This window comes from Pyricularia pennisetigena, assembly GCF_004337985.1.
Source record: "Pyricularia pennisetigena strain Br36 chromosome 4 map unlocalized Pyricularia_pennisetigena_Br36_Scf_6, whole genome shotgun sequence".
Classification (NCBI taxonomy): domain Eukaryota; kingdom Fungi; phylum Ascomycota; class Sordariomycetes; order Magnaporthales; family Pyriculariaceae; genus Pyricularia; species Pyricularia pennisetigena.
The window spans coordinates 4,050,782-4,077,205 of NW_021940918.1; the positions used below are offsets into that span (position 1 = coordinate 4,050,782).

The window sequence follows — 26,424 nt, forward strand, 5'->3', positions numbered from 1 at the left end:
TCGCTCGTACGACACACGGTATCAGCTCTTGCAAATGTCTTGAATATTACGTGAAGGGAGGTTCATGCTGCGCATATGTCTGTCGGGCATGGGTTTACCTGTGCCATTGTTGGTTTTAATTAATAAAACCATGTGTGGCTAATAAGAGCGTTTTAGGTAAGTTCTTCAATCACCACATGTATCGGGAAAACAGCCGTGAACAACGGAATCCCGCCAGTGAAGGTTAGTTATGACTGCTCATAGGGCCATACTGTTCGACGATGTTCTCCTTTGCTCATGCCGCATCAACTTGCGAGTGACCTTGAAAAAATACTAGAAAGGGCACCCGATCAGTTTCAGCAAAGAAGTTCGACATTTGGAAACGGCATATTCCTATAGAACAACATTTGCGTTTGCCCCAAGAACAGCCGAAAAGGAGATCAAGGATCCTTGCGCAGCTGTTCTGATCCTTTGCACCATGGTTGGACGGGATTATCCTGCAGTGGCTTTCTAAAATTTATAAAGTTCTGACTGATGGACAACGCCAAGACCTGAAAAGCAAGAACGATATTCCCGATGCAGATGCTATTCTCGTTTTTACAGCCGGTCTGGATTTTATTTACAGGCAGAGACGAGGCAAAAGTCCTTCTCCCCGACTTCACTTATTTCTGTCGTCAGTTGAGGGCTTCTGCACAACAACGACTGAGTCTGGGGCACTCGGGCTTACAGTCAAAGTATTGGTGGAGCTTTCGCAACGGGAAATAGGACAATGTCAATTTGGAAGGCACACCATGTGATTATTCTTTCCTTTGTTGACATATAGTGCTAGATTTTCCTCCCATTTCTCTTATGACCCAAACGATATCTTACTAACGGGATGGCAGTCCTCGCAGCTTCACCAGCTAATGCATATCCACCTCGAAGCCTCGTTTGCAAGACGCACCGGGAGAACTCCGTCACCCCGTTTCCCACTGCGCCCAGGGTCACCGCCGCGAAGGTCACCCTCCGTTACGAGAGACGAACTACTTGTTAGATAGGTACCCGTAAGCATCCCGCCAAGAGCTCAAGCTTGTGGTCGTGGCTTTTTGTGATGATGTCGCAGCCTAGTACTTTTAGTACATTATGGGTTTCCTGCCATTCAAATTCTCGCTTGGCTTCTTCCGGAGCTTGCATCATCTTTGTCTTACTCGTTTTTTTCCACCGAAGTCTCCTGGCCTTTTGGGGAAGAGGCTTTGCTCTCAGCACTAACATCAACATGCATTTTGTTGCCAGTAGCCTCAATAGTCCCGCCGCCCGTTGGGTCTTCGTATGTGCTTGGCCGTCTTTTGTGCTGTTCTGCTCTGATCGCAAGAATAATTCCGCGCAATAAAAGACTCTTCCAAAGCCAGGAAGCTCATAATTACGGGCGTCCTGGATACTCCTGACACCCAAATCGAAAAAGATCTAACATGTATTACACACCTTTCCATCAATGCCCTTCAACTACCAGACAAATTCGCCCTGAACAAGGTCCAAACCAATGTTCGCACAGCTGCAGGTGGAGAAGCAAAAGCTTTCGTTATCAAAGTCATCCAGATAATGTCGATATGGGAGATGTAGCTAAAGCCTGTGAATCTGGCGAACCTTTGAGGATCGGCACTTATATACAATTCAGATTCACTTTTGAAAACTTTGAGCGCACGGACAACAACAGGTGTTGCATCCTCTTATGCTAAGGCGGCGATCCCATGATTGACACGATTAGATGATAGCGGGGTAACCTAGAGGTTTTCTCATCCCGTCTTCGTCATCTCATGGGCAGATATCTGCGCCAAATCTAACCCTAACCGTTCTTATAACTTTGCAACTGTTGCGCTTATCATCTAAGACCAATAAGAAATGCGGTTGTCTAGTGCCAAACCCTTTGTGCGCTAATCCATCTCCCTAGATATCACAGCCGATTGTATCTGCAGCGGTGGCATGCCATTATAAGGCATCTTTCGCACTCATAGATATAGTTTGGGAGGTAATCGTGACATTCCTCGCACCGATGCCTGCCCGATCGGTACTCCCAGCTAGTGTGTTGGCATTGGTGGTTCACCCTGAGATGAGCAGCGGCTTCTCGCATCCGTTCCTGACGCGCCAGAGGGTCCAAAAGTCGGACCTGTGGGTCTCTGGCGATGACGTTTGCGGCTCGACTATACAGGCGACGCTCGTCCCATTGTTGACAAGTGCAAGTCTTCCACCGCTCACCGCAAAGATAGCAAAATTGTGCTCGACAACGACATGCTGTGCGTAATAATGCATCGGTAAGTCAATCTGCGAAAAAAAAAAAAATAAAAAAAAAAGAAAAAGGAATAAATAAAAAAAAAAAAACAAAAACCAAGTTCGACGATCCGGAAGCAGTTGTAGCACCGCTGCCAGCCCTCCTGGGCCGCTAGTTCCAGCACCTGATGGACGCCGGAATCCTGGGGGCAATCCCCGGTATGCGCCGCACCCTTGCATGTCGTGCAGGTCCTCTTGTTGCACTTGATACAGACAGCCGTTTTTTAGACCTCGTTGACAAACTTTGGCGGCACAAACGTGGAGCACTTTGGGTCGTGGCAGTACACCTTTCTGGAAGTCTCCAGCTCCATCTCCTTGGCCTTGAACCGGCCTACCAGGTCCGGGGTCAGAAAGATGCGATTCTGATCTAGGGGTATGCGCTGCTGGCAGCAGCGCGGGGGATACAGAGACTCGTCAAGAGTTGAGGCTTGGAAGAGAGAGTTCAGACACCCTCGGCAGTATTAGTGGGAGCAGGGACAGCGCGCCACATTGATAAAGTCAAACTCGTCGCCGCAACCGGTGCAATTCCTCCTTGGGCGCCGCTTAACAACGCGGCGAGTGCCCCACAAGGAAGATTCCGCCTCAGGGAGCTCATGGTCCTGGTCTTGGTTATCTTCCACTGGCTCTTCCCGGTCGGTGACGTAGAGGAGCTTCAGCTTGTCGACGAGCTCGTCGTCGAGCTGAGCATCCCGCTGTGCCTGCTCTGGGTCGAGGCACCTGATTGTGTCAGCATCTTTGGTCACGGCCTCAGCAATACTTTCGCACATGGTTCGATCGGACGCAAGAACTGCTTGTGTTGCGAGTTCCTTTCGGAAGAACTCCGTGGCGATGGCAATATCAGGGGGCCCGTCGTCTTCCCGGCCCTTGCCCTTTATTCCGGACTTTAGGGCGTCCAAGTCTTCCAGCATCAGCTGGATGGCCAGGGAGAGGGAAGCAGAGTCCATCACTTCGTCTTACTTCAAAATCTAACAAACGGAGAAAGAAAGAATAAAAGCGATAGCCTGAGTTGACTCTTTTTTCTTAACGAACTGATTTTGCGGCTTGCAAAAGGAGACCCTATGCTTTCATAATCGCAATTGGGGGGGAAATACGCAATATTTTAAACTCAAACATACAGATCAAAACAGCTTTCAGCCATCCAGATGTTGCGATTGGCTAGTCCACTATTTGAGAGTGCGTTCTGCCAAATACCGATATGTGTGTTGATGAACTTTGACAGGGTTGCCACACAGCCGAACGAGAGGCAAAACTTTCAAAGAAGCTTAACAGAGCAATAAGTGGTTTGTACAAATGCTGCCTGCCACCCGGATGACGTCTCTTATTTAAAGATGGTTGCAAGGTTTCATCTTGCGGCTCGCCAATTGGCAACTCCACACAGATTAAATTTCCGCCATCCTGTCGACTGAATAAAGTTCGGCGGTCCGATCGGCGAAGGGCGGTTTTTACGTTCAACTTTATCATTCATATACAGCTCACAAAAACTGCCAGTCTTACATTGGAGGACGAATGCTGACATTACGCAAGCTTTGCATCTCGAATGACCTTACAACACTCATATGAACACGACGGAGCACATGCCATCATTTGGAACCCCATCTTTTCTGTTGAGAACAGAAGTCAACCCGACAAATCCTTTAAAATAAATGGTGGAAAATCCAACAAACCTAAAATTAAACAAGGTGCGAAAAATGTGGCTACTACGACAGTAGTATTTATAAAAATGGTATCGCAGACACAGCTACATCTGTATAAAGATTTCAACACCTACCAACAGCATAAAATTCCATCCTTGATAAATTCGGAAAAAGCCCATACAAAAATCAAACTTTTGAGAAATTTCTGAGCCATTTCTCTGAAAGCATTGCAATGCCTAAAGAAAAGCCTACACCCATGACCAAGGATGCGGCCTCTCGCATACAGTCTGCCAACGTAAGCAACTGCCTAATGTTTCGAACTTGGTTTGCATTTTATTTTTTCACAATCAATAGGGCTGACTTCTTGGGACTTCTTTTGGTTCATTTTGTAGGACAAGCATTTTAACGAGACTGGCAACAGGAGCGGCTTTGCGGCTCGTGCCCAGTCCGCAGCTGACAAAAACCCAAATGTTGCTACCTCCAGCAACAACAATACACAAGCCGAGGGAACAAAGAAGTAGGCCTTGCCGTCCGCCAAAACTAGCTATCAGTGGTACCTGCTGCGCTTGGGGGAGTTTAACTTGAAGACGGCAGTACTTGGCTTTTATGCACGGGGGCTACAACTGTAAAGGGGATATATGTATAACTTTCAAGATAAAAGCCATTTACAGGAATAGCATACTACTGTGCACAAAATGAGATATTGGATTAGTGGACGCTGTGGTGGGAAAACGGGAGTTTGACAGACGATACAGCCAAATTTACGCAACATGATTCGGCCGAGTCAGTAATTCTTGCCACCGCTAAAACCTGTCAGTTCTCCCAGCCGAAAGAAATACAACTAAAATACCGGAAACTTAAAGCACCACCAAGTAGTCAGACCACTCGAGTTTTATCAACAGCGTCAAGTATAGTTGGTTAATTACCTCTCCATGGATTCTACTTCCCTCATTCTTTCGGATGGAGACGCGCGACTGCGTTGGCTCGTTCTTGAGGATGTCGAGGGCAGCGATCTACCTGCCAAATATGGTCGTGGAGCCTGTAGAACCTCCTTCTGATCTTCGTCGATATGTGCGGCCGTGCGTTCTGCTGGCGCTTTCTTTCTGGGGCAGGCGAGCATAGAAATATGTAAGAACAAAGCACTTATTGGGTGCCTCGGAAAGCCATTATAACTTGACCCGGCTCTTAATGGAAACGAGTCGAAATTTCAGTCTTAAATGCCAAAGGACGGACGTCGCTGCACAAAGCTTCTCAAGCGGGCCGTTTGGAGGTGCCTCAGCTGCTAGTGGAATGGTCGCGAATTTATGGCCGCTGCCAAGAATGGATGGATACCTCCCAGACTGCATTTCCCAATACGATAAGCGAGGATGATCAGTTAGTGTATAGTCACGCGGATCCTCCTGGCCCCAAGACTTCAACCTTCCTATAGCAGACGAGTCGACCACTATTACACAGGACAGTTCTTCACTTGTCGTAAAGGACAAGCCACGTGAAACTCAAAGCAGTGTCGTACCACAAGCCCTATCTTCAGTCAAGTTTTAGCAGACGCGATGAGAGCTTATCTTTTTTCAGGGATTTAAATTGTCGGCGGGGATTTTTTGCAACGGTGGATGGCAATACTAGGGAAGAGGTTCAGTGGATACACTACCCTCTGGGTAGCACAGAAAGTGTCCAACGGATTCGTGTCATTTTCGGGGGCTGCATCGTATCACTCTAACCCTACCCAGGTGTATTGGCCGTTGTGTCAATAAGGAAAAGAAAAAAAAACATCATGCGTTTTGCAAGTATACCGGGTATATAGAACCGGCTGGCAGATAACTAGGCTATATACAAGAAGTAACCCCAGCACATAGGAAAAGTCCTTTGACAGTAATCAGGTTTCCAACGAAAGGCCAGAGCATGAGGTTTCCAGGCGCGCGATCTCGGGAAAAAGGTAATCATTAGGGCTACATTTTGGATTTAAATGCTGGTCAGACGAATGTAAATAAATTTTCATACGTCGTGACTCAAATAGTAATGCTTGACAACACCGAACTTTTAGCTGCAGCGCGGTTTTCTTTATGTCAGCAAAGCTGAAATTGCTGGATGGCTTTGGACGATGGGGCCATAGCCACTCATGGGGCAATTGTTTGAGCATCGCACCTAGCAGTACGGAGTTGCATTGAAACGTGCAGCCCGTCTTATCCTTGGCTAGCTTTTTGGAAAACCGGCGTATAGCATCGAGCACCTGACCCACCAAACTCTGTTGTTGAAAATGAACATTTTCTAATCCCTGGTTTAGCAAGTTGTCGTTGAGCTCGAACGGGGAGGGGACTTACCAATTATTGAGCTCCTAATGGGAAGTTTCATAGTTGGCATCGGGCCAGCTCCGTGAAGAATCGCTATTTTTGTTCCTGACTTTAGGATAATTGGCTTATTGAAGACCGAACTAATCAGGATCCAAAAAACGAAATCTCTTGATAATGAAGTCGGGAGCGGTTTTCCGGTGAATGGCTCGATCCAAATATTAATATAAACCTCGAAAGCTTCGTAACACTGAAAATAGTCCACCATAACTGCAATCTTTGCCAGCATCTCGAAGTCCACCGACCGTGGAACTATCCTGTTCTTGCCATGGATGACATTAAATAGGATTTTGAGGGCGTCGGGATCAAATCCTTCTTCGTCTTTCAGGCACACGTGGCGTAATCCATCTGCACAACTAACAGCTTCAAGCCAGGGTCCCGATAGCATCGCTTCGAAGTAATATGAAGCTAGGGCCAAGTGCCTTGATGATACCTTGGCCTCGAACTCGTCGTAGACAAGTGATTTAACGTCATCCGAATCCGGTTCAGTGTTTTCTTTTTCTCGCCACGGGGCAAAAGTCTCGCTGGGAGAGAAGAAGAGGCGAATGATAATGTCGCCGTCGTCGATTCGAAAGATCAGGACGGGCAAACGCCGCTGTCACGGGCCGCGGAGAACGGTCACGAGGCCGTCGTCAAACTGCTGCTCGATACAGGCAAGGTCGACGTCGATTCGAAGGATATAAATTTGGGAAAAGATTTACCACCGCTTGCGAATCGCCCTGTCCCCCATGCAAATTCGGTTAATTAAAATATTTAAAAAATAAACCAAATCGTTGTTAATAATTATACTAATTCCTGTACCCAACGTGCAAGCCGTATATTTTTACGATTTGTATTTAATTAATTATAAAGGAGTGTCAATCGTCGAACTAGCTAAATCACCACCGCTTGCGACGAAAATCGACAAGTTGTCCTCAGACCTGAACCAGAAAGTTCTTTGGATGGACCCACAGGTACATGGCAAAGGCACTATTGAGCCACGCTCAATTGTGGAGTTCTGGGCTTCAGGGATGAGTCCTGGGACTAGGAAAGAGGCCGAAGAGCTGAAGGTGCGGGTGATGGAAACGAGAAGGTCGGTGCTTGGAGAGCAACATCCCGATACATTGACAAGCATGCATAATCTTGCATTCATTTGGAAAGACCAAGAAAGATGGGATGATGCAACTCAACTATTACAGGACTGTGCTCGCCGCAGAGAAAGGTTCTTGGTATAAATCACCCAGATGCGGTGGCTTCTGCTTCGCCTCTGCTGAAATGGAAGCTAGATTTCACTTAACTTCGTAATGTGTTGGGAATAGGACAGGCTTCAACATTGACTTATTTAGGTTACCTATAACCAAATCGATTAACCCTGTTCTTTCTTTTGCCGTTGTCGTTAAAATTGTCAGCAGTTGAGAAATTACAGCACAAGGTCTAAAATTCATTGACAAACAAATCCCGCAGTTGACCAAGGCGGGCTAGATATATATAACATGGCCTATTATTTAGACCTGAACCGACCCGAACGGGGTTGCAAGCGGCAAAAAGCGAGTTTTGGGAACATAGCGCAAATTTAGCTTACTATATATTGCGGGAGACCCGTCAAGTTGGGAATAGCTTCAGGATGGGGCTTTGGTACATAATTTCCCACGTTAAATCATCAGGCAATGTGAGATAGGAGCAAGAATCGGCACTAGCCACGTTGCGCCACTACTGGGACGCTCCTATTTTGGGGCTGGCCCCCAATTTTGGATTTTGGAGCGACCGGTAAGGTACTGTTACGGAGTGGCGTGCCTGGGCGACTGCCAACCGTGACTAGCTCCACATCACGTGACAAGGCGCCAGGGTTCGTTTGTTGTTTGTTCGCTTAGGCGTGTGTACGGGATTAGCACTGCGTGCGTTTCTTCTTTCCCCCTCAGCCTGCCCAAAAGCTCTCTACTTCAGCGTCAGGCAAGCTATAATCCATCCATAGGGCCCACACTGTTGACTGGGCCTCCAGAGGTTCCTGAGGTAGCGGCCACTCGTTAATTTCGATTTCTAACGAGCTCATTTTTTTATACGTGGCGCACCTTTGGCACCAGCTCGGATGGGATGTGTATGGCCTCCCATAACGGCTCACACCGGATACTTTATCGCAATTTAACCTTTCGTAGTCCCCCTTCAGCGAAGAGTATTGCGCCTTGATTTTGGACAGCTCTTGCTTCTTTTTCTGTCGATTATTGATTGCCTGGTCTTCAATCTGAGAGAGAGATGTCTGTAAATCCCAGGACCGGGCGTAGTGAACCACGAAGGACTGTGGATGGCCAAAAGAATCAATCATACGTGGTAATACCCACTCTTTTACAATCGCGGCCACGCGGAACACTACAGTATGATCAGTTGGTGACAAAGCCAGCCTTTCCATTCCTGGAAAGCGACCAAAATCCTTGCTGCTCGTCCCAGGAAACGACACACCGGTTAATAGCGTATCCACTTGACATCGTAGCATAATGCTTATTGGTCCCCACTTGGTCGGGACTGCGTTAGGATGCAGCGAATAGCCACCAAAGCATTGGCTAAACCTTAACAGAAAAGTGGTGTGGGGACGGTCGGAACAGCTTGTACAGCATGGATGAAATCGACGAGACGAAGCCAGTGTTGCTAACAAAGTCCTCCATGCGTATTGCGATTGCAGCACCTGGGAAATAGCGCCGAAGCCTCCCGGGGGATTTCATTATATGTTTGTTAAGTGGGGACAGCTTAAAAAGGTCGAGCTGCATCTTGTCCAAAGTTCTGGTGATCATGACGCCAGCATTCTGTTTGACGATATGAAGTTCCACAGATCCTAATTATATTAATTTATATAAAGCCCACTAATAATGATTGCTCAATTTGATATTTACAGGGGCTGTAGGTTAACATTGATACTCAGAAAAGTTTGCCTGGAAAATTTTGAACCCATTGGAAATCCCGCGATATTGGTCATTAATTGCAAATACGAGTAGACTACTTTGTGTGCCAACCTTTTGGGTAGTAGAGGAATAATCATTTATACTCCAACAGTTCCTTCCTTATCCTGATTGTTCTCACAATCTTCACACAAACACGTACCCTCTACAAAACCGCACCCCCAATTTGCAGTGAGCTCCTCTCCCGCAGTTACATCCCTCACTGAAACAACCATCATCCGGTACTTCCCAGATATTCTCATACCCTCAATCTTGACCGCGGGAGAACAGCATCGGTGGTTGATAAACCGAAAAATGTTCCCTTTATCTCCGGTATATAGCTGTGCAGTCACAGGCTGTCCATCCAGATCATCCCTGGCAAATACCAAACCCATGCCATCAGAAAAGGAACCCGGTTTAACGAGATTCCCGACAAGTTCCCCAAACACATGACGTCGCCCGTAAAATTGGGTAACCCGGATGCCAAAACCCTTTTTGCCATAGTGGCTGACATGAAGCCCTTCGCAGGTAGTATATCTTTGGATGCATGTGCAGTTTGAATGTTTGCAGAGCATGCATTTACAACCTGGTGGCAGCCAATCCGGGGGTAGGGGCCAGTCCCAGAGCCAATCTTCGGGCTTTTGCCAATTGGGGGTTTCGCTCAAGTTTTCTTGTATATAGCCGACCTTGAGCAATTGAACTTGGCACTCCAGAGGCAGCTTTGACAGCTCTGGCTTGGTAGGGACACATTCAAATATCGTCATTTGGTATCCGCTGCCTTCCAAAATCGAATCCACAAAAGTTTGTCCCAGTTGCTGAAATAATTCGAAATGGGGGCGGGACTTCAGGCACCTCCGGAAGTTTGGCGTACACCCTCTTTCAAATTGCCGCATAGAGATCTCACCATTGCCTTGAAACGGCAAAAATACCACCAGACTTCCGAGGATCTCATCGAAATTCCGAGCGTTAAAGATGTGTGAACGAAAAGTCGAAAATTCGACCTTGGTTCTTGAGAGTTTGTGAAACTTTTCCAGCGTACCCGGAGGCAGATTTTTCCTGCCCTCTTTTGTTTTATTCATCTCTTTGAAGGTTTGGATCCGGGCAACACAAGCGAGTAGCGCTGTCAGAACTGACTTGGAGTCAAAGTGGCTAGCGAGTTCGTAATATGCGGCCACCTTCTCATATGGAGCTAATCCACCAACAGCAAAGCTCCGTACATTATCACGGGCTCTCCAGGCAGTAAGAAGTTCCTGAAACCGGTTAAGAGCATCGGAGTTGAACAGAAAGTCGGCTAGGTCATCCGAAGTCGGCCCATCCTTTGGTTTCTTTGCTAATGGTTGTTCAGTCGCCTCTGCGGCAAACCTTTTAGAGGTCCTCGTTGGCACTTTTTGCGGAGCGCTGCTTGGGCTCTGTTGTGCCTTTTGTAATCGCGTTTGATGTCGCAAAGATTTGCGCTCGCTTGCGCCTGGCAACAATTCGATGTTGCCAATATTCTCATTCGCTGCAAAACTCAGCCCACACTCTTCGCAAACGCGTACGCGGCGATCAGGAAATAATTCTTCGTCATCCAACAGGATGTTAATAGCAATTGCAAAACAGGCTGTCTTGTTAACCGCAAAATGGTATTGTCCTGGCTGTGTCACGACCATGTCGCCTGGCCCCGCCGTCAACAAGCGAAATTCGATACCTTCTTCACTAAGCTGATTTGGCCCGATAAGTAAGTTGTGATGGCGAATCCATTGATCACAGCGGGATGAGCCCCGTTTCTCTCCGACCAAACGTGCAACAAAATGTTCGAACCTGTTGCTGTGATCCGGATCAATAAGCAGCCAAATCTTCTCCCCGATCAAGGTTATATTGGCCGAACGCCAGTTTGCATCTTCGCGGTGCATTGCAGTGCCTGAAAAAGCCGAGCCGAGTAACCAATACGGGAGCGTGACGCCGGCCACATGGCCATCATTATTGATCCCCGGTTGGGCAGATTCTTTCCTCAAATCTACGAGTTTTGAAAGCTTGCCCGGATGTAACAAGTTGTCGAATTTTTGTTGGCATGACGCAAGCGATGGGCCGACATAGTATGGAATGTGTCCTTTGGGAGGATTAGCAATTAGGTTTTCGATGAAAGTTTTGGCATTTATGTCCGTTAATGGCGGACGGGAGAAATCCGGAACCTTAAACCCGCGGGAAGATAAAATTAAGGAACTGTCCTTATATTCAACACCGACGAGGTCGTAGTCTTCTTGTGGCAAATTAATGGTTTTTTTCAAGCTTTCGGGGTCGATTGGTTCGAAGTCCTTGATGTGCACCGCGCCAGAGAATTTGGAACCCAGTTTGGTAGCTATGCTGGAAGCAAGTTTTTCCCCCAGGTCGGCAGTGACAAAGGCCTGTTTATTATTCTGGTCTTGATTTCCCAGAAACTCGGGCTGCATGGCCGCAGTAATAATTGATGTTTGCGTCCGGGTATCTTTGCTGGGCCGATTGGCCGGATCACAGGGGCTTTTGAAGGGGCTGCTGAGGGGAGTGCTCGTGGACGACCGGGTCTCGGGGCTGCTGAATGCGGCATTGGGCATATCAGCTTCGACCGGGTCGGACACACCACGGGGAGGAGTGTTGCCATTAGTGTCGCTACTATGCCCCGACTCGCTACTAGACATAGGTGGCACAGGTGCTGAGGCAGACCCCAAAGCAGTTTCCGTATTCGTTTGGTCTTCGTCACGCCTATACCTGCCAGGCGATGATTTCGCTGGGGGCCTTAGTTAGCACCTTTTTTGCGTTTGCCGAGCTGCTGGACTTACTGGCCATGGCCCCTCGCTTCACCTCTTCCATTTCACGTTTGAGTCGTTCATTTTCGGCCCCGAGTTTCTCGAGCATGGCCTGTTGCTCCACCAGCTGTACTTCGATAGGCTTTCCTCGTTTGCTCTGTCTAGAACTGGCTTCCTCGAGCTGGGTTTTTAACGCCTCAATTTCCACTCTGTATTTGGCCTCCAGTCGCTCGATCTCTTTCGTCTTTCGCTGGTGGCGGACCTTTTCCAGAATCCATTGCTGAATACTCCTAGGTGCACCGATGACGTAGTCCCTCGCACCTTCCGGCGCGTTTGCAAAGAAGTCGGAATCAGGTTCCATTGCGTCTACTATGGATAAGTTGAGCCGCAATGTCAAAAGATGATTAACGCGACGTGAACAGCTGCCTGGTTGCACGAAACCTTGCGACGCGACGTGGACAAAGCGGGGTTAGCGTTGTTCGTATATGTTCCACTGGACCGTGCACGATAAATGTTTTCTCAGTTGGAGAAGATGCTGGGGACGGGTGGCCGATGGGCACGGCGCTTTGGATAAGCAGCATAGCTATGGTATTGTCATGTGTCATTCTCTCTTCCTCCAACCCATGCAAACACGATTGTCATAGAGCTAAGTCAACATCGTTACCAGTAGCTTCAATATTAGTGTTTCAATTGTCACGTGAACAAGTTGTTGTTTATAGAAATTGCCATAACGAAAGCAATGAGACCATTATGTTATGCAGTGTCCGCCCTGGAGCCCCCAATGGCCTGTTTTAAAAGTGCTAGCGGATGCCTTCGGCAACCTTAGTCCAAGTCTGGGGTGTCGCATGCTGCGACCCAGACTCCAGAGCTTCGAGTCTATCCCGTAGCTCAGTTATCTCCTGTTGATTGTGTTCCAACTTTCTTTTCTGAAGTTCGTACGTCATTTTGAATTTTCCCGTCTGAAACGCCCGACTCGACAACCTCTGAACAAGAAATACGATTCCATCCGTAGCTTTTTGAAGAACCTGATCTGTTCCTTGGCCTCTGCTTAGCTCAAGCTCGGCTAGACGAAGTGTCTTTTGGTAAAAATGGTTGGTCTCGCCTGTCTTTTGGACCTCCGTGTAGACATAGGCGCACAACCTGTCATCCCGGTTGCATGTCATGCACTTTTTTCTTGGATTTCCCGCTTCAGCTTGGCTGCCGCCACCGCAATTAATCTCTATGTTTTGTCCTAGGGTATGCGCTGCATCCCCCCTTGCTTTGCAAGTCAGGCACATGACATTTTGCTTCCATCCCAATGTCTGCGGGTCGGAGGTGGTCTCTTTGGCGCCTTTATGTGCGAATTTCGGGCCCGATCTTTTGTTTATTCGGTTGACTGGAGACTCCTCAGGTGCCTTGCGCTTTCTAATCTTTGTTGCAACTTTTGTCTGATAAGGATTCTTTGTAGCGGGGGCGTCTGGTGGACTTGTATTATCTAAGTCCTGCATAACATATTTGGCAATGGTTAGATAAATTTGCAGAAGGCTTGGAAAAGTTGTAGTTTACTGTTGGGTGCCTTATATTGTACTAATGTCAGAGTTGTGCGATTTAAAATGTTCACTGACGTTAGACCTGTCCACAAAAGATATTTCTGGAGATGTAATAAGACCTATGGTTTCATACCGTTGGACGAAAGATATCGCTGCATTTTATCGGGCTCTGAAATTTCAGGTGTACACAAGTCCAGACGGATTGGGATATTATTGCTGTCCAAGGGAGCAGAGGTGAATTGGTTGAGATTGGATGGATAGTAAGCTGGGACAGGTGCTCGTCCATAAAATGCTGTGGAGTAAAAGTCGATCCCATTCGAAAATAATTCGTCTTCTTCTTTCATCGAGGCAACAGGAGTGAGCGTCCAAGAAGAATCATGAGGTCTCCATGATTCAGTGGTGAATCCTGGGAAAACGCCCGATATGATATCGGAACCAGTAGACACTTCGTTTGCTGTATCATCTGTGTCAATAAACGTTAGTTATTAATATACTTCAGGCATTAGCTATTGCGCTACGAGTGCTGTCCCACTTACGTAGATTATTGGTGAAGTGCGCTTTATGGGTTGCCTCTACAGCGGATGGATGGCGAATCAGCCACAGATCCAGCTTTGTCGGGCAACGGCGCTGGTCGAGACACGTCCCTCCTCTTTTCGGGTGCGCTAAAGATGCACTTATTTCCTAACCGGGTACAATTGATGCAGCTGCTATCAGAGAGAGAGGTTTCACATCTGATCTTCTTAACTCTGCAAGTATCTGTAATTTTGAGGCAGACATGTTAGTCTTGGCGAATGCGCAAGTTGCGACCCTTGGGAGCACCTCCAAACTCCACGACCAACCGCCCGAGTAGCTTACTGCATGCACGATTGCGATGGCCTCGTTTTTGGCTCGTGCCTTGGAATACGGTAAAATGACCAGATCCTGGCGGGGCTTGGATTTGCTGTTGTGCCATTTCCTGCCTGGTATTCGGGGCCCTGTGTTTCTGGCGATCAGTTCCCCAGGTCGACCACTACCTATCGTTAGCATACTGCTACTACTATTAGACTTAATAGGGTTGAGAAGCACTCAAGCAACTTACGTCTCATAGCAATTCGCAGGGGGGCGGGCTATTATTAAACGAGGAAGCACTAGTCGTCGAAATCGTTCTCAGCCCGCTCAAAACTGTCGCCCTCAAATGCTCCCTGGTTGTCACTCAACCCTGAAGTTCGCCTCGATATTCAAGTCCACTAGGATTTCAGATATATTCAAGGATTCGCTTTCTTGGTTTCGAATTGGTTCCTCCTTCCACGCTGATCCAGGGATCACGTGCATATCCCATCATAACAGCTGTTGTAATACAAAGATGACAGATTGTGCCGTTACTTGGGGTTAGTTTTGCGCCATCCGTCAGCTTGGCTTCAGAATGGCATCGAGTAGCACCCCATTAGACAACAGTTCAATACGAATACGGTACTCTCCCTAGTCCCTTTCTCTCCTTACGGGAAGCATAAGGCATTCCTTATTCCTAATCACTTTCGGTTCTAACTGGGGTTGGAAACAAATAAATTTAAAGGCGGTAAAGAATGATTTTGCCATTGCAGAGGGCGCTGGATGGTGCGGCAACAATATGCAAAAAATTCTATATGCTTTGTGAAGAATTTCTTAAGTTCCAGTGGCTCGATAAAGTCTTTAAGATGATCGTTCTTATGCAAAAAGGCGAGAGTGATCAGGTTACTATATTGACCCTAATTGTTAGCACACAACATCGATGTCCCATGGAGCTATTGGAATGGCCCAATTGGATTCAGCAAAGGGACCACGGTTATTTTTCCATTATATAAGCCTTACATTTGGCGGGAAATCCTTTTCAAGGGAGAGATTGGAATGACCCAATTGGATTAGTAGAGAGAATGGGGTATAAATTCTTTCAACATTACCATCGCTCGCCAACCCTTAGAGCAAATTAAGCCATTAATTCAGAATAAACTCGCTTTGCGTAATTAAAGCCCGTACCAATCCGTAATAACGATTGTGGCTTGCCCAACTCCACGTATCTCCACTGTAAAATTACACGGCCTCTGCGCAAAACTGTGGCTGCTAGAGATTATTTCCCACTTCCATATCTTAAATACTGTTTCCTGGAAGTTTTCCGTGTGGGATATCCAGTGGATTGATGCATATTTCAGGAATGGATGTCCAGCTTCCAAACTGTCTATTTTTGATGAAAAGACGATGGTGTAGCAATGTAACGTCATGCGTCCGCCCCCGATGGAAAGCGACCTTCGACAGCAGTGAGCAGATATTACTCATGCTAGTGTGATGCCTAAAGTCCTTTTCAACCAGGTCCTTGTCGTTCGGAAACACTTGGGTAGATGTGTAAAGTCAGCGTCTACAACAAATCGCCAAATACCTTAAAGAAATCCGACCGTCCCACCTCGACTGCTAATTACACGCACTCAGCCAGCTTGAACGAATCCAGACACCTCTGCAGCGGTTTCACCACCTCCCTCAACATCTCCTCCCGCCACCTGTCCGCTGGCACGGTCTTATTACCCAGGAGACACCACGATACCGCAGCCGCATAGTCTGATCCCGTCTCCTCGGCAACTTCGCTTAACCAGTCGCGGGCCGCCAAGATGTCGAACCCTTCCCTTTCCCTGTCGTTCGAGCCAGGCGGCCAACCCATCCTGCAATGCTGCCTCTCCAGCGGCGAGCGGAAGCAGAGCTCAAGGAGGGTGATGCCTAGACGGGCCAGAGGGGCACTGAAGTCAGCTGATCGCTGCGGTGCAACCCTCGACTGCACACTGCTGCTGTCGTCATTGGAAGCAAGCTCTTTGAGCATGCGGGATATCTGAGGTCGGTTGAGGAGGTAGATATTTGGATTGGAGGGATCGGCCAGGAAGACAATAGATAGCTTGTCAAACGCTCGAGAGCTAGCGGTGCTGGGAAGCCATGGCGAGTCGAGTAATTGCAGGAAGGAAGAGGCTATGATGAACGCTATCGTGTAACTCGCTTTCCGGGTGAATGACAGTCTAACTTCTCCATTCAAGATCTGTGATAGAGTCACCGATCCTGGCATGGTATTGTGGTGGGCAACTGAGAAGACGTGATACCGTTTCTCTTCGTCGGGGATGTTGATATAGCCCCGATAGTCGGTTTTTGGGTCGCATAAAGACTCGCAGAGATTGATTATCTCACGGGTCTGTGCATTGGAATGGCCTTGAGCCAAAACTTTCAAAGTCACGGTGGGAGTGGTCCTGCTGCCATCAGCGTTTATACAGTGAAAGAATCAGGGCTATATGCAGAAGACTCACTCCAAAAATCGAACTTTTGCCCGAGTTGGATTGGACACAGGCTCCTTTGCCCTGATAGCTAATTTGCCTTTCGTGGCTTGTGTTGGCTGACAATAACTTGGCTGTGATGTTCTGCTCTTTTCAATCAGCAGCAAACTCTCCTTAACGAGATGATTTTCGTCACCCTCTTCGATGCGAGTATGGCAAGCCTGCCAGCTTATGACATGACTCGACTGCGCTTCTCCCGGTTGTCTCGTGAAGACAATCTCAAAACTTGTCGTATCTTTGCAGCTTGCCCGGTGTTGTAGGAAGAGTCTAGCAGCATGATTTTTCAGACACTGGCAGCGGCAGACGGCTGCCAATCCTCGAAACAGGGTCGTGGCCGTCTGCCAGAATTTACACAGGGAGTTATCTGTGGAAGACTTTGCCAATGCTGCGTCCAGATTTCTGATGAGCTGGGCATCTTTTTCGCTCGAATCAAGGAGCTCTGCTCAGAGTTTGGTTAGGCATGATCAAACATATTGAGACTCAGAGCTTCAGGAGCCATGTAAGCAGTGTTTAGGTAGATGAGGATATTTGAGGTAATGGGAGAGGGAGGGGGCAGGAACTGTGATAAGTCAGGATTTGAACGTAGGAGCATTATCGAAAGACTTACTCCACAGTTTCTCATTGCAGTCTTTGAGGTCCGCAAACATAACTTTGCGACTCCTTTCGTTTTGTAAAAACTTCGCTTTGTAAGCTTGGAATTTGGCGTTGTCTTTGTTCAATGCGCCTTTTAGTCGCGATTGAGGTAGCCCGGGCTTTCAATCCGTTAGCCTGCTAGAAATCAGGATGGCTTGACATGTAAAATTCCTCATACCTGGGCATCCGTTTTCCCCGGTAACAAATCAGAGTCAAGAGCCATTTCTATTCTTAGCCCGGTAAGTGTCTCCTCCATACGCTGGACATAGCTTAGATAAAGCTCGTGAGACTCCCCTAGCTTCCTCTCGAGCAAGTCTGACACGTCGGCATCTTTCCACCGTTTCCCAGACGGGTCTGCCAAAAGTGCCTTGGCCGAGCCGTCATCAACCACCAGGGGAAGTACCAGCATGCGCAGATGGCGTTTGAACATGAGTTGCTCGTTCTTTAGATCCTCGCAACATCTGGTGTATGCCACCCGTATTTCTTTCCATGCCTCTACCTTGCGAGCTACTCTTCGGTAGCTGTCAATTGCTGCGATCGCGATAGGGAAAGCCCCGAGAACAACACCAGCCACTTCGAATCCTGACATGTTTCGTTCTTTGTTCCAAAATTGAAATCGATGAGCAGTGCATGGAGCTCGTGCGATCGGAAGTTAGGGAGGTTATTGAAGCTTCAAGAGCCGCCAAGTTATCGAAGAACGCAGTTAGAAAATGGGAAATGGGCAGAGCGGGAGCCGTAGAAAGAGCGGAGTGAGCGGAACTCGGCTCGTCAGCTTGCATATGCGATATGTATTGCCGTTGGCCAGCGATTGCAGATTGATGCGGGGTTTCCGTGGGGAGTACAAGACTTTGATAGGTTGTATACTGATGATAGCCCCCAACGCGAGAATTTTCACGTCAGGGTCACCACTCTCCGTTCTGCATACTCTGCCCATCTTCGCCCTCAATTTGCAACTAGCTCAGCTAACCGCGAGTGATACTGAGAGCCATCCAAAACCTTCGAAATGTCCATGGTTGTGGATGATACCATCTCGCGCCGTAGTCGCGATGTGCGTCAGTTGTTGCAAGATGCTGTCGGTCAGTGTGATTCCGGGTCCAATGCTCATGCGCAAAACGGCCACAATGAATCGGCGGATGAGACAGGCGGGACAAACAACCCCAACGCCATCGGCATGACGGACGCTCTCGAGCGTTTCACACTTTGGGCTGGGAATCTAGGCGCTCTTTTACCACCGACTTCTCAACTTTCCCTTGATAAGAGACTATCTAACGCCCCAGAGACAATCGAGCGAATTTACGAATTGCTGGGTGAGCTTGCTGAGGCGATATCGGACTGTGGGTGATTCCTGAATTTACCCAATCATCGTTCGACGTCCATGTTACATTTCTGACGCCTTCAAAGTTGTCATTATTATCTCAAAGCCGGCTGAATACAGCCCTGCCAGTTCTGATGAGAACGATACCAACGGCAAGCAGTCCCCCGGTCCCGAAATTGTAACCTCGAGTTCCGCGGACGATCAGGTCGACGAATGTCACTTGCAGCTCGAGACGATATCCGAATACCTTAGATCCCTGTTTCAAATTGCCGTTCTTATCCGCAAATCGGGTACAAGGGATAGGTTTTCCCACGCTATAAGGAATTCGAATACAGCCTTTACCGACATTATCGATGTGGGCCATCTGCGGGACAAGTATCCCAAGCTATCCGAAAAGCTTCAAAAGCTTCTCGGGGGCGCCAACGCCAAGAGACGCCAGTTCATCAAGTATTGCCGCGACCACAAGACCCGTCTTGCGAATGAGGAGAGGGACGAGGTTATACCGGAAGTGACGGAATCACGGCCTGCACGTACTGAGTTTCTTTCCAGCAAAGCTACGACATATGCCATAGAACCTGCTTCTGGAGTAGATTTTAATGCACCCGACCTGACTCTCGAGGAAAATGCTGCTCTGGAGGACGTCATCTCTCAGGGCACCGTCTCAACCGTCAGTGCGACAAATTCGACGCTGACGCTTCCACGACTTTCGAAGCTGTCCCCAGACGGCCGCCCTTTCGAGTGCCCAATCTGCTGCACAATTCAGACATTTCATTTCGAGAAGGCATGGAAAAAGCACGCATTCCAAGACCTCAGGGCCTACTCCTGCATGGCGGGCTGCGACAAGATGTTTGGCGACAGAGACTCGTGGTTCGAGCATGAACTGCGGCAACATCGATCACAGTACAACTGCAGCCTGTGTGCATCCCCGGATCTGCTGGACGAGGCAGACTACAAGACGCACATTAGGGGCAATCATGGGCCATTCAGCGATGAGCAGTTGCAGAGGTTGCTGGACTCCAGCCGTCAAACCGTTTCCGTTTTCCGAGCCCAGGACTGCCCTTTCTGCGACGAATGGGCTTCCGCCCTCTGTACCAAGCGGGACCCCAAGGGAAAACAACGGCAAGATCAAGATTTAGATATATCAGTTACGGCGAGTCGGTTCAGGAGACATGTGGGCACGCACCAGGAGCAGATCTCAATTTTTGCTGTACCCAGGAAGACGGATGATGATGAAGACAACAACGAGGCTCCAAAGTCGGGAACCCTTGGGTCTATGTCGATTCGTCAGTCTCTGCTATCTTCTGACTCGGACGATGCGGTCGAATTGTATGAGGATTCCTTAGCGGAAGATGCAACGAAGAAGTCGAACGTTGCAGCTGATGGCCATAGCCATGTCCACGCATTTACCCCTCACCTCGATTACTTGATGGCACCGCCACGCGAGCCCACCAGCCTCGTCTCTCTCATCAAGGAGGCTTTGTCGTACAAAAAGGAAGGCTGGTGGCCTGGGGCGATGCCAAACAAGGAGGAAGTCGAATTCTCAGATTTGGCTGACATTAGACTAAAATTTTACCTCGCCACAAGGAAATGGAATGAAGGCCAGATAAAAGAGGCAGAAGACTTGCAACTCAGCCTGTTGCAAGACTGCAGTTCGAGGCTTGGGGCATACCATCCCGCTACGCTGACGCGGATGCATGACCTCGCTCAGATATACATATACCAAGGCCGGGAGCAAGAAGCCAAGGTGTTATTGGCTGCGGTGATAGACGTTGTTCGTACCAAGGGCAACATGAATACTCCCGACGCCCCACCAAATGTCGAACAGAATGTGGCCAGTAGTTGCATAGATGAGCGAAGCAGGGATTCCGAAGTTTGGTCGGACATTACGAACGTATCCCTACTCAAGGCCGTGGAGGAAGAAGCCAAGAAACGAATTGTAGAGGCTGTCCTTGCCAGGGCCAAAATGAGGAGTCCCGACACCCCGGCGACTAGAGATCAGGGTGTGAGAGGAAGTGGCTTGGATGGACAACCCCATGTCGACGGCGCGTTAGACCTCAATTGGGCTGCACAGCCCGTATACAAAGGGTCCTTTGATGAATTGGCCTTCGGGTCTCTGGGGGATCTCGACCCGCGTCATGATGGCGCATATCATTGTGCAGACATAGAGATCGGACTCTCAGACTGTAGTGCTTCATTCAAAAACCTTGCACTTCTCAAGAAACATATGAGGGGCCATATCAAACCTGTCTTGTGCCCATACAGTTCTCTGGGCATGTGCGGCCACCGGACAGCTGAACAGCGCGACATGAAGCGGCATGTTGTTTCTACTCACCCACTCTGGGCTGACATAAACGGCATTTCAGCTGAAGCTGTAGCACATCTGTTGAAGTGTGAGCCTTGTGAAATGCAGTTCACCCGGTCAGACAATTTGAGAAGGCATCTAAGGATCTTGCACGGCAAGGATTTACAAGATCTTATGGATTAGGCTGTTCTGACTGTTGTTGAAGCTCTCTTTAACCAAAAGTCCAGCAAAATCAAAATACGCCTGAGCTTGTCCTCATTTGACTAGGGCTGGCGGTGGCAAAAAAGGCCCCTGTTACAGTGCTAGTATCATATGAGAGCCTCCTCCAAATCCCATGAGGTCCACAACATTTTGCAACTGTATACGCTCATTTGTTCGGATTTTGGGTGTATCTAGGTCCCTGCATGCAATCCAGCATGCATTTTCCCTATCACTGGTTCTGAGTTCACTGCTGTTCGCCAGCCCGCCTAAGTGCGTGGAAAGGGATTGCATCCAAGAAAGGTTACATGGACACAACGACTAGGAACAAAATTGATCAATTTGCTTTGGCTTTCTTGGCACTAGGCACGACGTGTACTTTGCTTGAGAGGGAGGGATAAGTGGATGACTTGTCCCGTGCCAATCCCATGAAACGTCGATGTGTCTTTCATCGATAAGCGCAGCTTTATGCATTGCGCATCCCAGTACCGAATGTATGTGAAGAGCAGGCGTATTCTTCAAGGAAGCCAGAACATCAAAGAAGAGCTCACAAACTGTTGACTACAATCAGCCAGAACACTTTACCAGCGCGTCGAGAGTGGCCGTACATGACAATCCCACTAGTCTGATTTTTATCACTAATATACAACCAGAGTCGTAAAAGCCAGCACCCCAAGTATGGGCTCTCTCTTGTAGGCTACCTTATAGTAGGCCTCTAGGCTATCGTGGATGGTCTCTGTGGCGTGCTCTGTGTTGCTTTTGTTCGTGACTGCGTCTGCAACGTCGCTCAGATTAATGACAGTGATACGTTCCGAAAAAGTCATTTCGCATCGGGCCTTGGGTCGCAGCGTTTCCTGGATCCGCACGCCATAATTCCTCTGTTGGGTATGGTTAAAGTAACGCTTCAGGGTATAGGGCTTCAGTTGCCGCTCAACGTTGGCCAGAAAGGTTGCCTGGCTCATGCTGCTCTCGTACTTCGCGCACAGGTCGCTCAGGATGGGCTTCCGCTTACCTTCCACTGAGCTCACTACGGCGAGTTTGGCCGTTCGTTCCGTCACCAGATCGGCCTTGTTCAAGATCCCCATACGGTTGACCTCATCCATTATAAACTGTCGCTAGCACACATAACTGACCGGGTTTGCCTTCTACTTCTATATATGCACGCCTTTTTTTGTCCAAACACATACATGTTAATTAAACGAAACTCCGCAACCATGGTTGCCAATTCCCTTACTTGAAACTCCATCCCGGCACCGCGGCGGCCTAAAAACACCAAAGCCTGCCTGAAAAAAGAAAAGAGAGAAAAAAAGCAGAATATCACCTAACCAGAGCAAGTAGACTTGTTAATCTGACCATGGCATCCACCTGTCTGGGGCTAAAAATCCTCGGGTCGAAGTACGACGGCATTCAAGATCTTGCCCATATGGGTCTTTTCGATCGACTCGCAGTTACGGCGGACCTTTGTCAGGTATAACTTGAGGAAACTGACGGGACTATGCTCAAAGGAATGCTTGAGGATCTTCGGAACAATGACAAAGCTGCAAGTTTTTATCATTAGGTTCGTAGTTAGCATGCCTACCTAACACGTCCAAATTTGAGAAAAATTATAGCTTGTAATAGTTATAGTATACGGATGTTGGCCGTTGCCAACCGTTGCATATACGGCATGAGCCAGGGGTTTGTACACGTACGTGAAAATTTGAAACATATTCGCTGGACCTGCTCAGTGGAATGGATACCTTCTTGTGTACTTGTGAGTACTTTCAAAGCATTTTGTAAGCTATCGAAATACGTGACAGTTGGTAGTAAATCACACGAGCACCTTCCTTTTCTTAGTGCAGAATTTGTAATCTGAGTCCGAGGCAAAGATTACTTGGTGACATCCATACAGTCCCAACTCGAGCTCAGCTTTGTTTTTCTCCTGCAACGACCAAGCAGAGCTCACGCTAGCTGCGGCGACGGGCGGAATAAATGGTAAGCAACCAAAAGCAAACAAAAAAAGCCTCGACTTAGTGAAAACTATGTGGTTCTGACAGCGCGGGGGTAGATGAGCACACCAAAATCCCACAAATTCCAGACCTCTCCCACACAAACAGCGCTTACGCTGTGTAATAATAAGATCAGTGCCCCTTGTGTGAGCCTGGAAAATCATCTCCAGGGTATTAAGCGAGTCCAAGCTGCCCACAAAGACTAAGCTCCTCGAGTATCGTCTTAATGGAGCACCCACTATGCCACTATGCCACTATGCCACTATGCCACTATGCCACTATAGCGAAATGCCCATTTCTACCATGCAGATTTTTGATGTGGATGGTTTGTAGACAAACCAGGAGGAAGGCGGGTACAGGTTGGAAAATATCAGAAGAGCCTGAGATTGAAACAGAAAAGTAAAGTATTTTGACTAAACTGATGAAATCCGACGCCATGTTTACGCGGGAACTGGTTTGACGGCTCCTTTAGATAAGGAGCTAATTTTCCAATACTCAATTGAACTCAGAAATCTGGTCGAAACCCAAACCACCTTTTTCATCAAATGTAACTTATATATAATTGAATCATAGCTCGCAATGCCATCATGCCTTCGAACAGCAGAGGAAAGAAAACACAGAAGTTTCCGCACACGACACGAAGGAATTACTAGAAAAGTGAAACAGCTCAACCAACTGACAGGCGCCCACAGTGCGTTTATATGCATTTATAATGGCCAAAAGTTTTACTCCGGCAGCAAGGACGTTTTAGCCACATTGGGGATTCCAATCCCCGATACGAAATCGGAGAAGATTGCTAAATCGTCTTTGGGTCCGGTTGTTTCTATTTCACTGAACGACACCAGAACCTTGGCTCCAACCACACCTGTTCCACAAGAACACCAAGCTACACACGCGGAAATCGAGTTATTTTCGAAAGAGACTCACCCGCTTTCGGACAAAACGCCCAAGACGCAAGGTTCTGGGTTAATGAATTGGGCCATGGAATATTTCGGCATGGAATAGAGAAACACCTTTCTCAAGCCCATTTTCTGTAATTAGAACAACAAATCCCATCCATCTTCCGTTCAAATCCGGTCGAAAAGAAAGCACAATCCATGAAAAAAGCGGGATGGCATATATTTCGGTTTTCGGTATGTGTGTAATATGCTTACATTTACGGTTTCGTTGAGCCTACCATTTGGAATGCATCAATTTCACTTGGACAATTTATATGAGTCCCCTGGCCAACACGAACCTGATGTTCGTTAATTGAAACAAAAATCGAAAATGCGAAAGCGCTGCGGCGGCTAACTGATTGGAAGAAACTGTGCATCTCAACGTCGCCATCAAAATTAATATTAACATCAGTATTAAGCGCCCAGTTTAAAAAGCGACGGGACACTGCTGCACGTTGAAACTGCATACGCCACTACGCCATGCGCCGCTGCGCGCCACAGCGCCATACCCCTACCACGCCATCGTACTTCGTAGCCGTACATGCTTGAACTACCGTACATGTTTGACTATATTCAGAACGCAATATAGTAATCTGGGCTCGCGCTACCACTGCATAAAACCCCGCATTTTGCAACATTATCAGGCCTTACCTTTTGTTGTTTAAGTAAAGCCTCAACAATGGACAGGCCACAACTGCGGCTTTCGTTGCAAATTTCCCCTGGTGGCACCTCCCAAAGACACCCTCCTCGCTGCCTTGCGCTCGTACAAGTTGTCGTTTTTCAATCGGAGGCACAGCAAAAACTTTTACAAAACTCTTGCAGCGATGTTTGCATTTTCGATGACGACGCATCCTTTAACTTTATGATATTCCCAAAAATTACATGTCCGCCAGGATTTTGCAAATTAGGTGAGTTTCGCCCCTTGAAATAACGGCTGCCGAATATTCACAGGACCGATCAGAAGGGAAAGACAGGGAAACCCTCCTTGCCAAAGTCGTTGCTGTTGTGAACTCCGGCAACGGATCAACAAATATTTATTCCTACGAAGGGAATGCCAACACAGTTGTTTGGAGTCCAAAGCAGGCAAAAGGCTGTAAACAAATGAGGGAGATATTGGAATATTTCAATTTCTTTTTCAGCGGAGGCTTTTGGGCCCGCTGTGTACGCTTTATGTTTGCCCGGTCGTTGGCGATTCAAAAACATCTAGGCGTGTTCTGCTTGAAAAGGTGGAGATTTCTACGCAGGAACAAGTCAAGGGATCTCTTTTCCTGTTTAGCCAGTTTTTGGAATAAGATTTACAGTTTTAGTTGGAAGGTTTTTGGTTGATGATTCTGGTTGGTTTGTTGTTTTCTGTTTTTGTGCCTTCTTCTTTTCTGTTTTCCATCTTCCAACCCCTCTTCCTCCTTTTTATTCAGTTTCGTCCTTTGTCAGCTTATCAGCTATCCAACACAGGAAAATCCATTTCGACGTTCCGTGCTAATTCAAACATGGACCCTATTCACGTTTATACTATTTTCCTTTGTTTTTGCGCGTGCACATTAGCTTCTAAAACGTTTGTATCGCGTATAGGTCCTTATATCAAACCATCCCTCCGTATGACAGCTTTTCTTTTCTCCAACTCGAAGCCACCGCTGGCCCCGAAACGCTGGGCTCTTACTTGGCCGGGAATTATTGTTTTGCTGCTTTATCTAACGGCCAACGGTGTGGCCCTGAGCCTCCATGCGGATCTGGCCACCCTGAGGAAAAGGACAGCCTTGGCTTCCTCCGCAAATATGCTTTTTCTATTCCTTGGGGGTAGAACTAATCCCTTGGTCGATTTCATTCAAATCCCCCTTCATCAATATCATAAAATGCACAGATGGATATCTTTAGTAGCCATTATCCAAGGGCTGCTCCACTCTGCTCTCACGCTTTACCAACATGCCAAGATAAGGACCACGTCTTTTTTCACGGTCCTCAACGTGTTTGGAATAGTGGTATGTGTGTGTGTTGTTGGTGTTGTTGTTGTTGTTATTCTATCGTGCAGAAAACCACAAGCTAACACAACGCAGCTCGCAGCATCCTTGGTATTGATATTAGTTCATTGTGCTTGCACAGACTTTATGGGCCATTCCAAATGGCATCATCTTTTGCACGTTTTCCTTTGCTTATCAGCATTGTCGGGCTGGATTGGGCACGTTTACGCCGGCCAGTCCCTGTACGCCACAACCTTTGCCCTCGCATCTGCCGTGCTTTGGTCTGGGCTGCATATATATAGGCTTTCGAGGCTGA

General features: G+C 47.8%; 11 protein-coding genes across 11 annotated transcripts; 4 read left to right on the forward strand and 7 right to left on the reverse strand.

Annotated features, from left to right (window-relative positions):
- Window positions 1–2,008: 2,008 nt before the first annotated feature.
- PpBr36_06789 (uncharacterized protein) lies at window positions 2,009–3,170 on the forward strand (the record flags this gene model as incomplete). Its single annotated transcript, XM_029893932.1, has 3 exons — window positions 2,009–2,143; window positions 2,512–2,628; window positions 2,730–3,170. 3 exons carry the CDS (start codon window positions 2,009–2,011, stop codon window positions 3,168–3,170), a joined length of 693 nt encoding a protein of 230 aa, XP_029745435.1.
- On the reverse strand, window positions 2,056–3,227 carry PpBr36_06790 (uncharacterized protein; the record flags this gene model as incomplete). Its single annotated transcript, XM_029893933.1, has 3 exons — window positions 2,056–2,247; window positions 2,514–2,710; window positions 2,762–3,227. The coding sequence occupies 3 exons, from the start codon at window positions 3,225–3,227 to the stop codon at window positions 2,056–2,058; spliced, it is 855 nt and encodes a 284-aa protein (XP_029746635.1).
- A 198-nt stretch (window positions 3,228–3,425) lies between these two features.
- Window positions 3,426–3,560, forward strand: PpBr36_06791 (uncharacterized protein; the record flags this gene model as incomplete). Its single annotated transcript, XM_029893934.1, has 1 exon — window positions 3,426–3,560. One exon carries the CDS (start codon window positions 3,426–3,428, stop codon window positions 3,558–3,560), a length of 135 nt encoding a protein of 44 aa, XP_029746636.1.
- A 589-nt stretch (window positions 3,561–4,149) lies between these two features.
- PpBr36_06792 (uncharacterized protein) lies at window positions 4,150–4,438 on the forward strand (the record flags this gene model as incomplete). The annotated part of the gene is made up of 2 exons (XM_029893935.1): window positions 4,150–4,212; window positions 4,310–4,438. The coding sequence occupies 2 exons, from the start codon at window positions 4,150–4,152 to the stop codon at window positions 4,436–4,438; spliced, it is 192 nt and encodes a 63-aa protein (XP_029745984.1).
- Window positions 4,439–5,923: 1,485 nt separating this feature from the next.
- PpBr36_06793 (uncharacterized protein) lies at window positions 5,924–6,857 on the reverse strand (the record flags this gene model as incomplete). Its single annotated transcript, XM_029893936.1, has 3 exons — window positions 5,924–5,958; window positions 6,060–6,182; window positions 6,236–6,857. Coding segments are annotated over 3 exons (780 nt in total), but the record flags the coding sequence as incomplete, so codon positions are not given.
- A 2,412-nt stretch (window positions 6,858–9,269) lies between these two features.
- Window positions 9,270–12,291, reverse strand: PpBr36_06794 (uncharacterized protein; the record flags this gene model as incomplete). The annotated part of the gene is made up of 2 exons (XM_029893937.1): window positions 9,270–11,911; window positions 11,964–12,291. 2 exons carry the CDS (start codon window positions 12,289–12,291, stop codon window positions 9,270–9,272), a joined length of 2,970 nt encoding a protein of 989 aa, XP_029746639.1.
- Window positions 12,292–12,730: 439 nt separating this feature from the next.
- PpBr36_06795 (uncharacterized protein) lies at window positions 12,731–14,544 on the reverse strand (the record flags this gene model as incomplete). The annotated part of the gene is made up of 5 exons (XM_029893938.1): window positions 12,731–13,096; window positions 13,732–13,922; window positions 13,996–14,121; window positions 14,146–14,472; window positions 14,538–14,544. 5 exons carry the CDS (start codon window positions 14,542–14,544, stop codon window positions 12,731–12,733), a joined length of 1,017 nt encoding a protein of 338 aa, XP_029746452.1.
- Window positions 14,545–15,884: 1,340 nt separating this feature from the next.
- PpBr36_06796 (uncharacterized protein) lies at window positions 15,885–18,001 on the reverse strand (the record flags this gene model as incomplete). Its single annotated transcript, XM_029893939.1, has 4 exons — window positions 15,885–16,698; window positions 16,753–17,218; window positions 17,387–17,531; window positions 17,591–18,001. 4 exons carry the CDS (start codon window positions 17,999–18,001, stop codon window positions 15,885–15,887), a joined length of 1,836 nt encoding a protein of 611 aa, XP_029746641.1.
- Window positions 18,002–18,415: 414 nt separating this feature from the next.
- Window positions 18,416–21,212, forward strand: PpBr36_06797 (uncharacterized protein; the record flags this gene model as incomplete). Its single annotated transcript, XM_029893940.1, has 2 exons — window positions 18,416–18,746; window positions 18,814–21,212. 2 exons carry the CDS (start codon window positions 18,416–18,418, stop codon window positions 21,210–21,212), a joined length of 2,730 nt encoding a protein of 909 aa, XP_029745722.1.
- Window positions 21,213–21,865: 653 nt separating this feature from the next.
- Window positions 21,866–22,330, reverse strand: PpBr36_06798 (uncharacterized protein; the record flags this gene model as incomplete). Its single annotated transcript, XM_029893941.1, has 1 exon — window positions 21,866–22,330. The coding sequence occupies one exon, from the start codon at window positions 22,328–22,330 to the stop codon at window positions 21,866–21,868; it is 465 nt and encodes a 154-aa protein (XP_029745996.1).
- A 2,237-nt stretch (window positions 22,331–24,567) lies between these two features.
- On the reverse strand, window positions 24,568–24,714 carry PpBr36_06799 (uncharacterized protein; the record flags this gene model as incomplete). Its single annotated transcript, XM_029893942.1, has 1 exon — window positions 24,568–24,714. The coding sequence occupies one exon, from the start codon at window positions 24,712–24,714 to the stop codon at window positions 24,568–24,570; it is 147 nt and encodes a 48-aa protein (XP_029745997.1).
- Window positions 24,715–26,424: the final 1,710 nt, after the last annotated feature.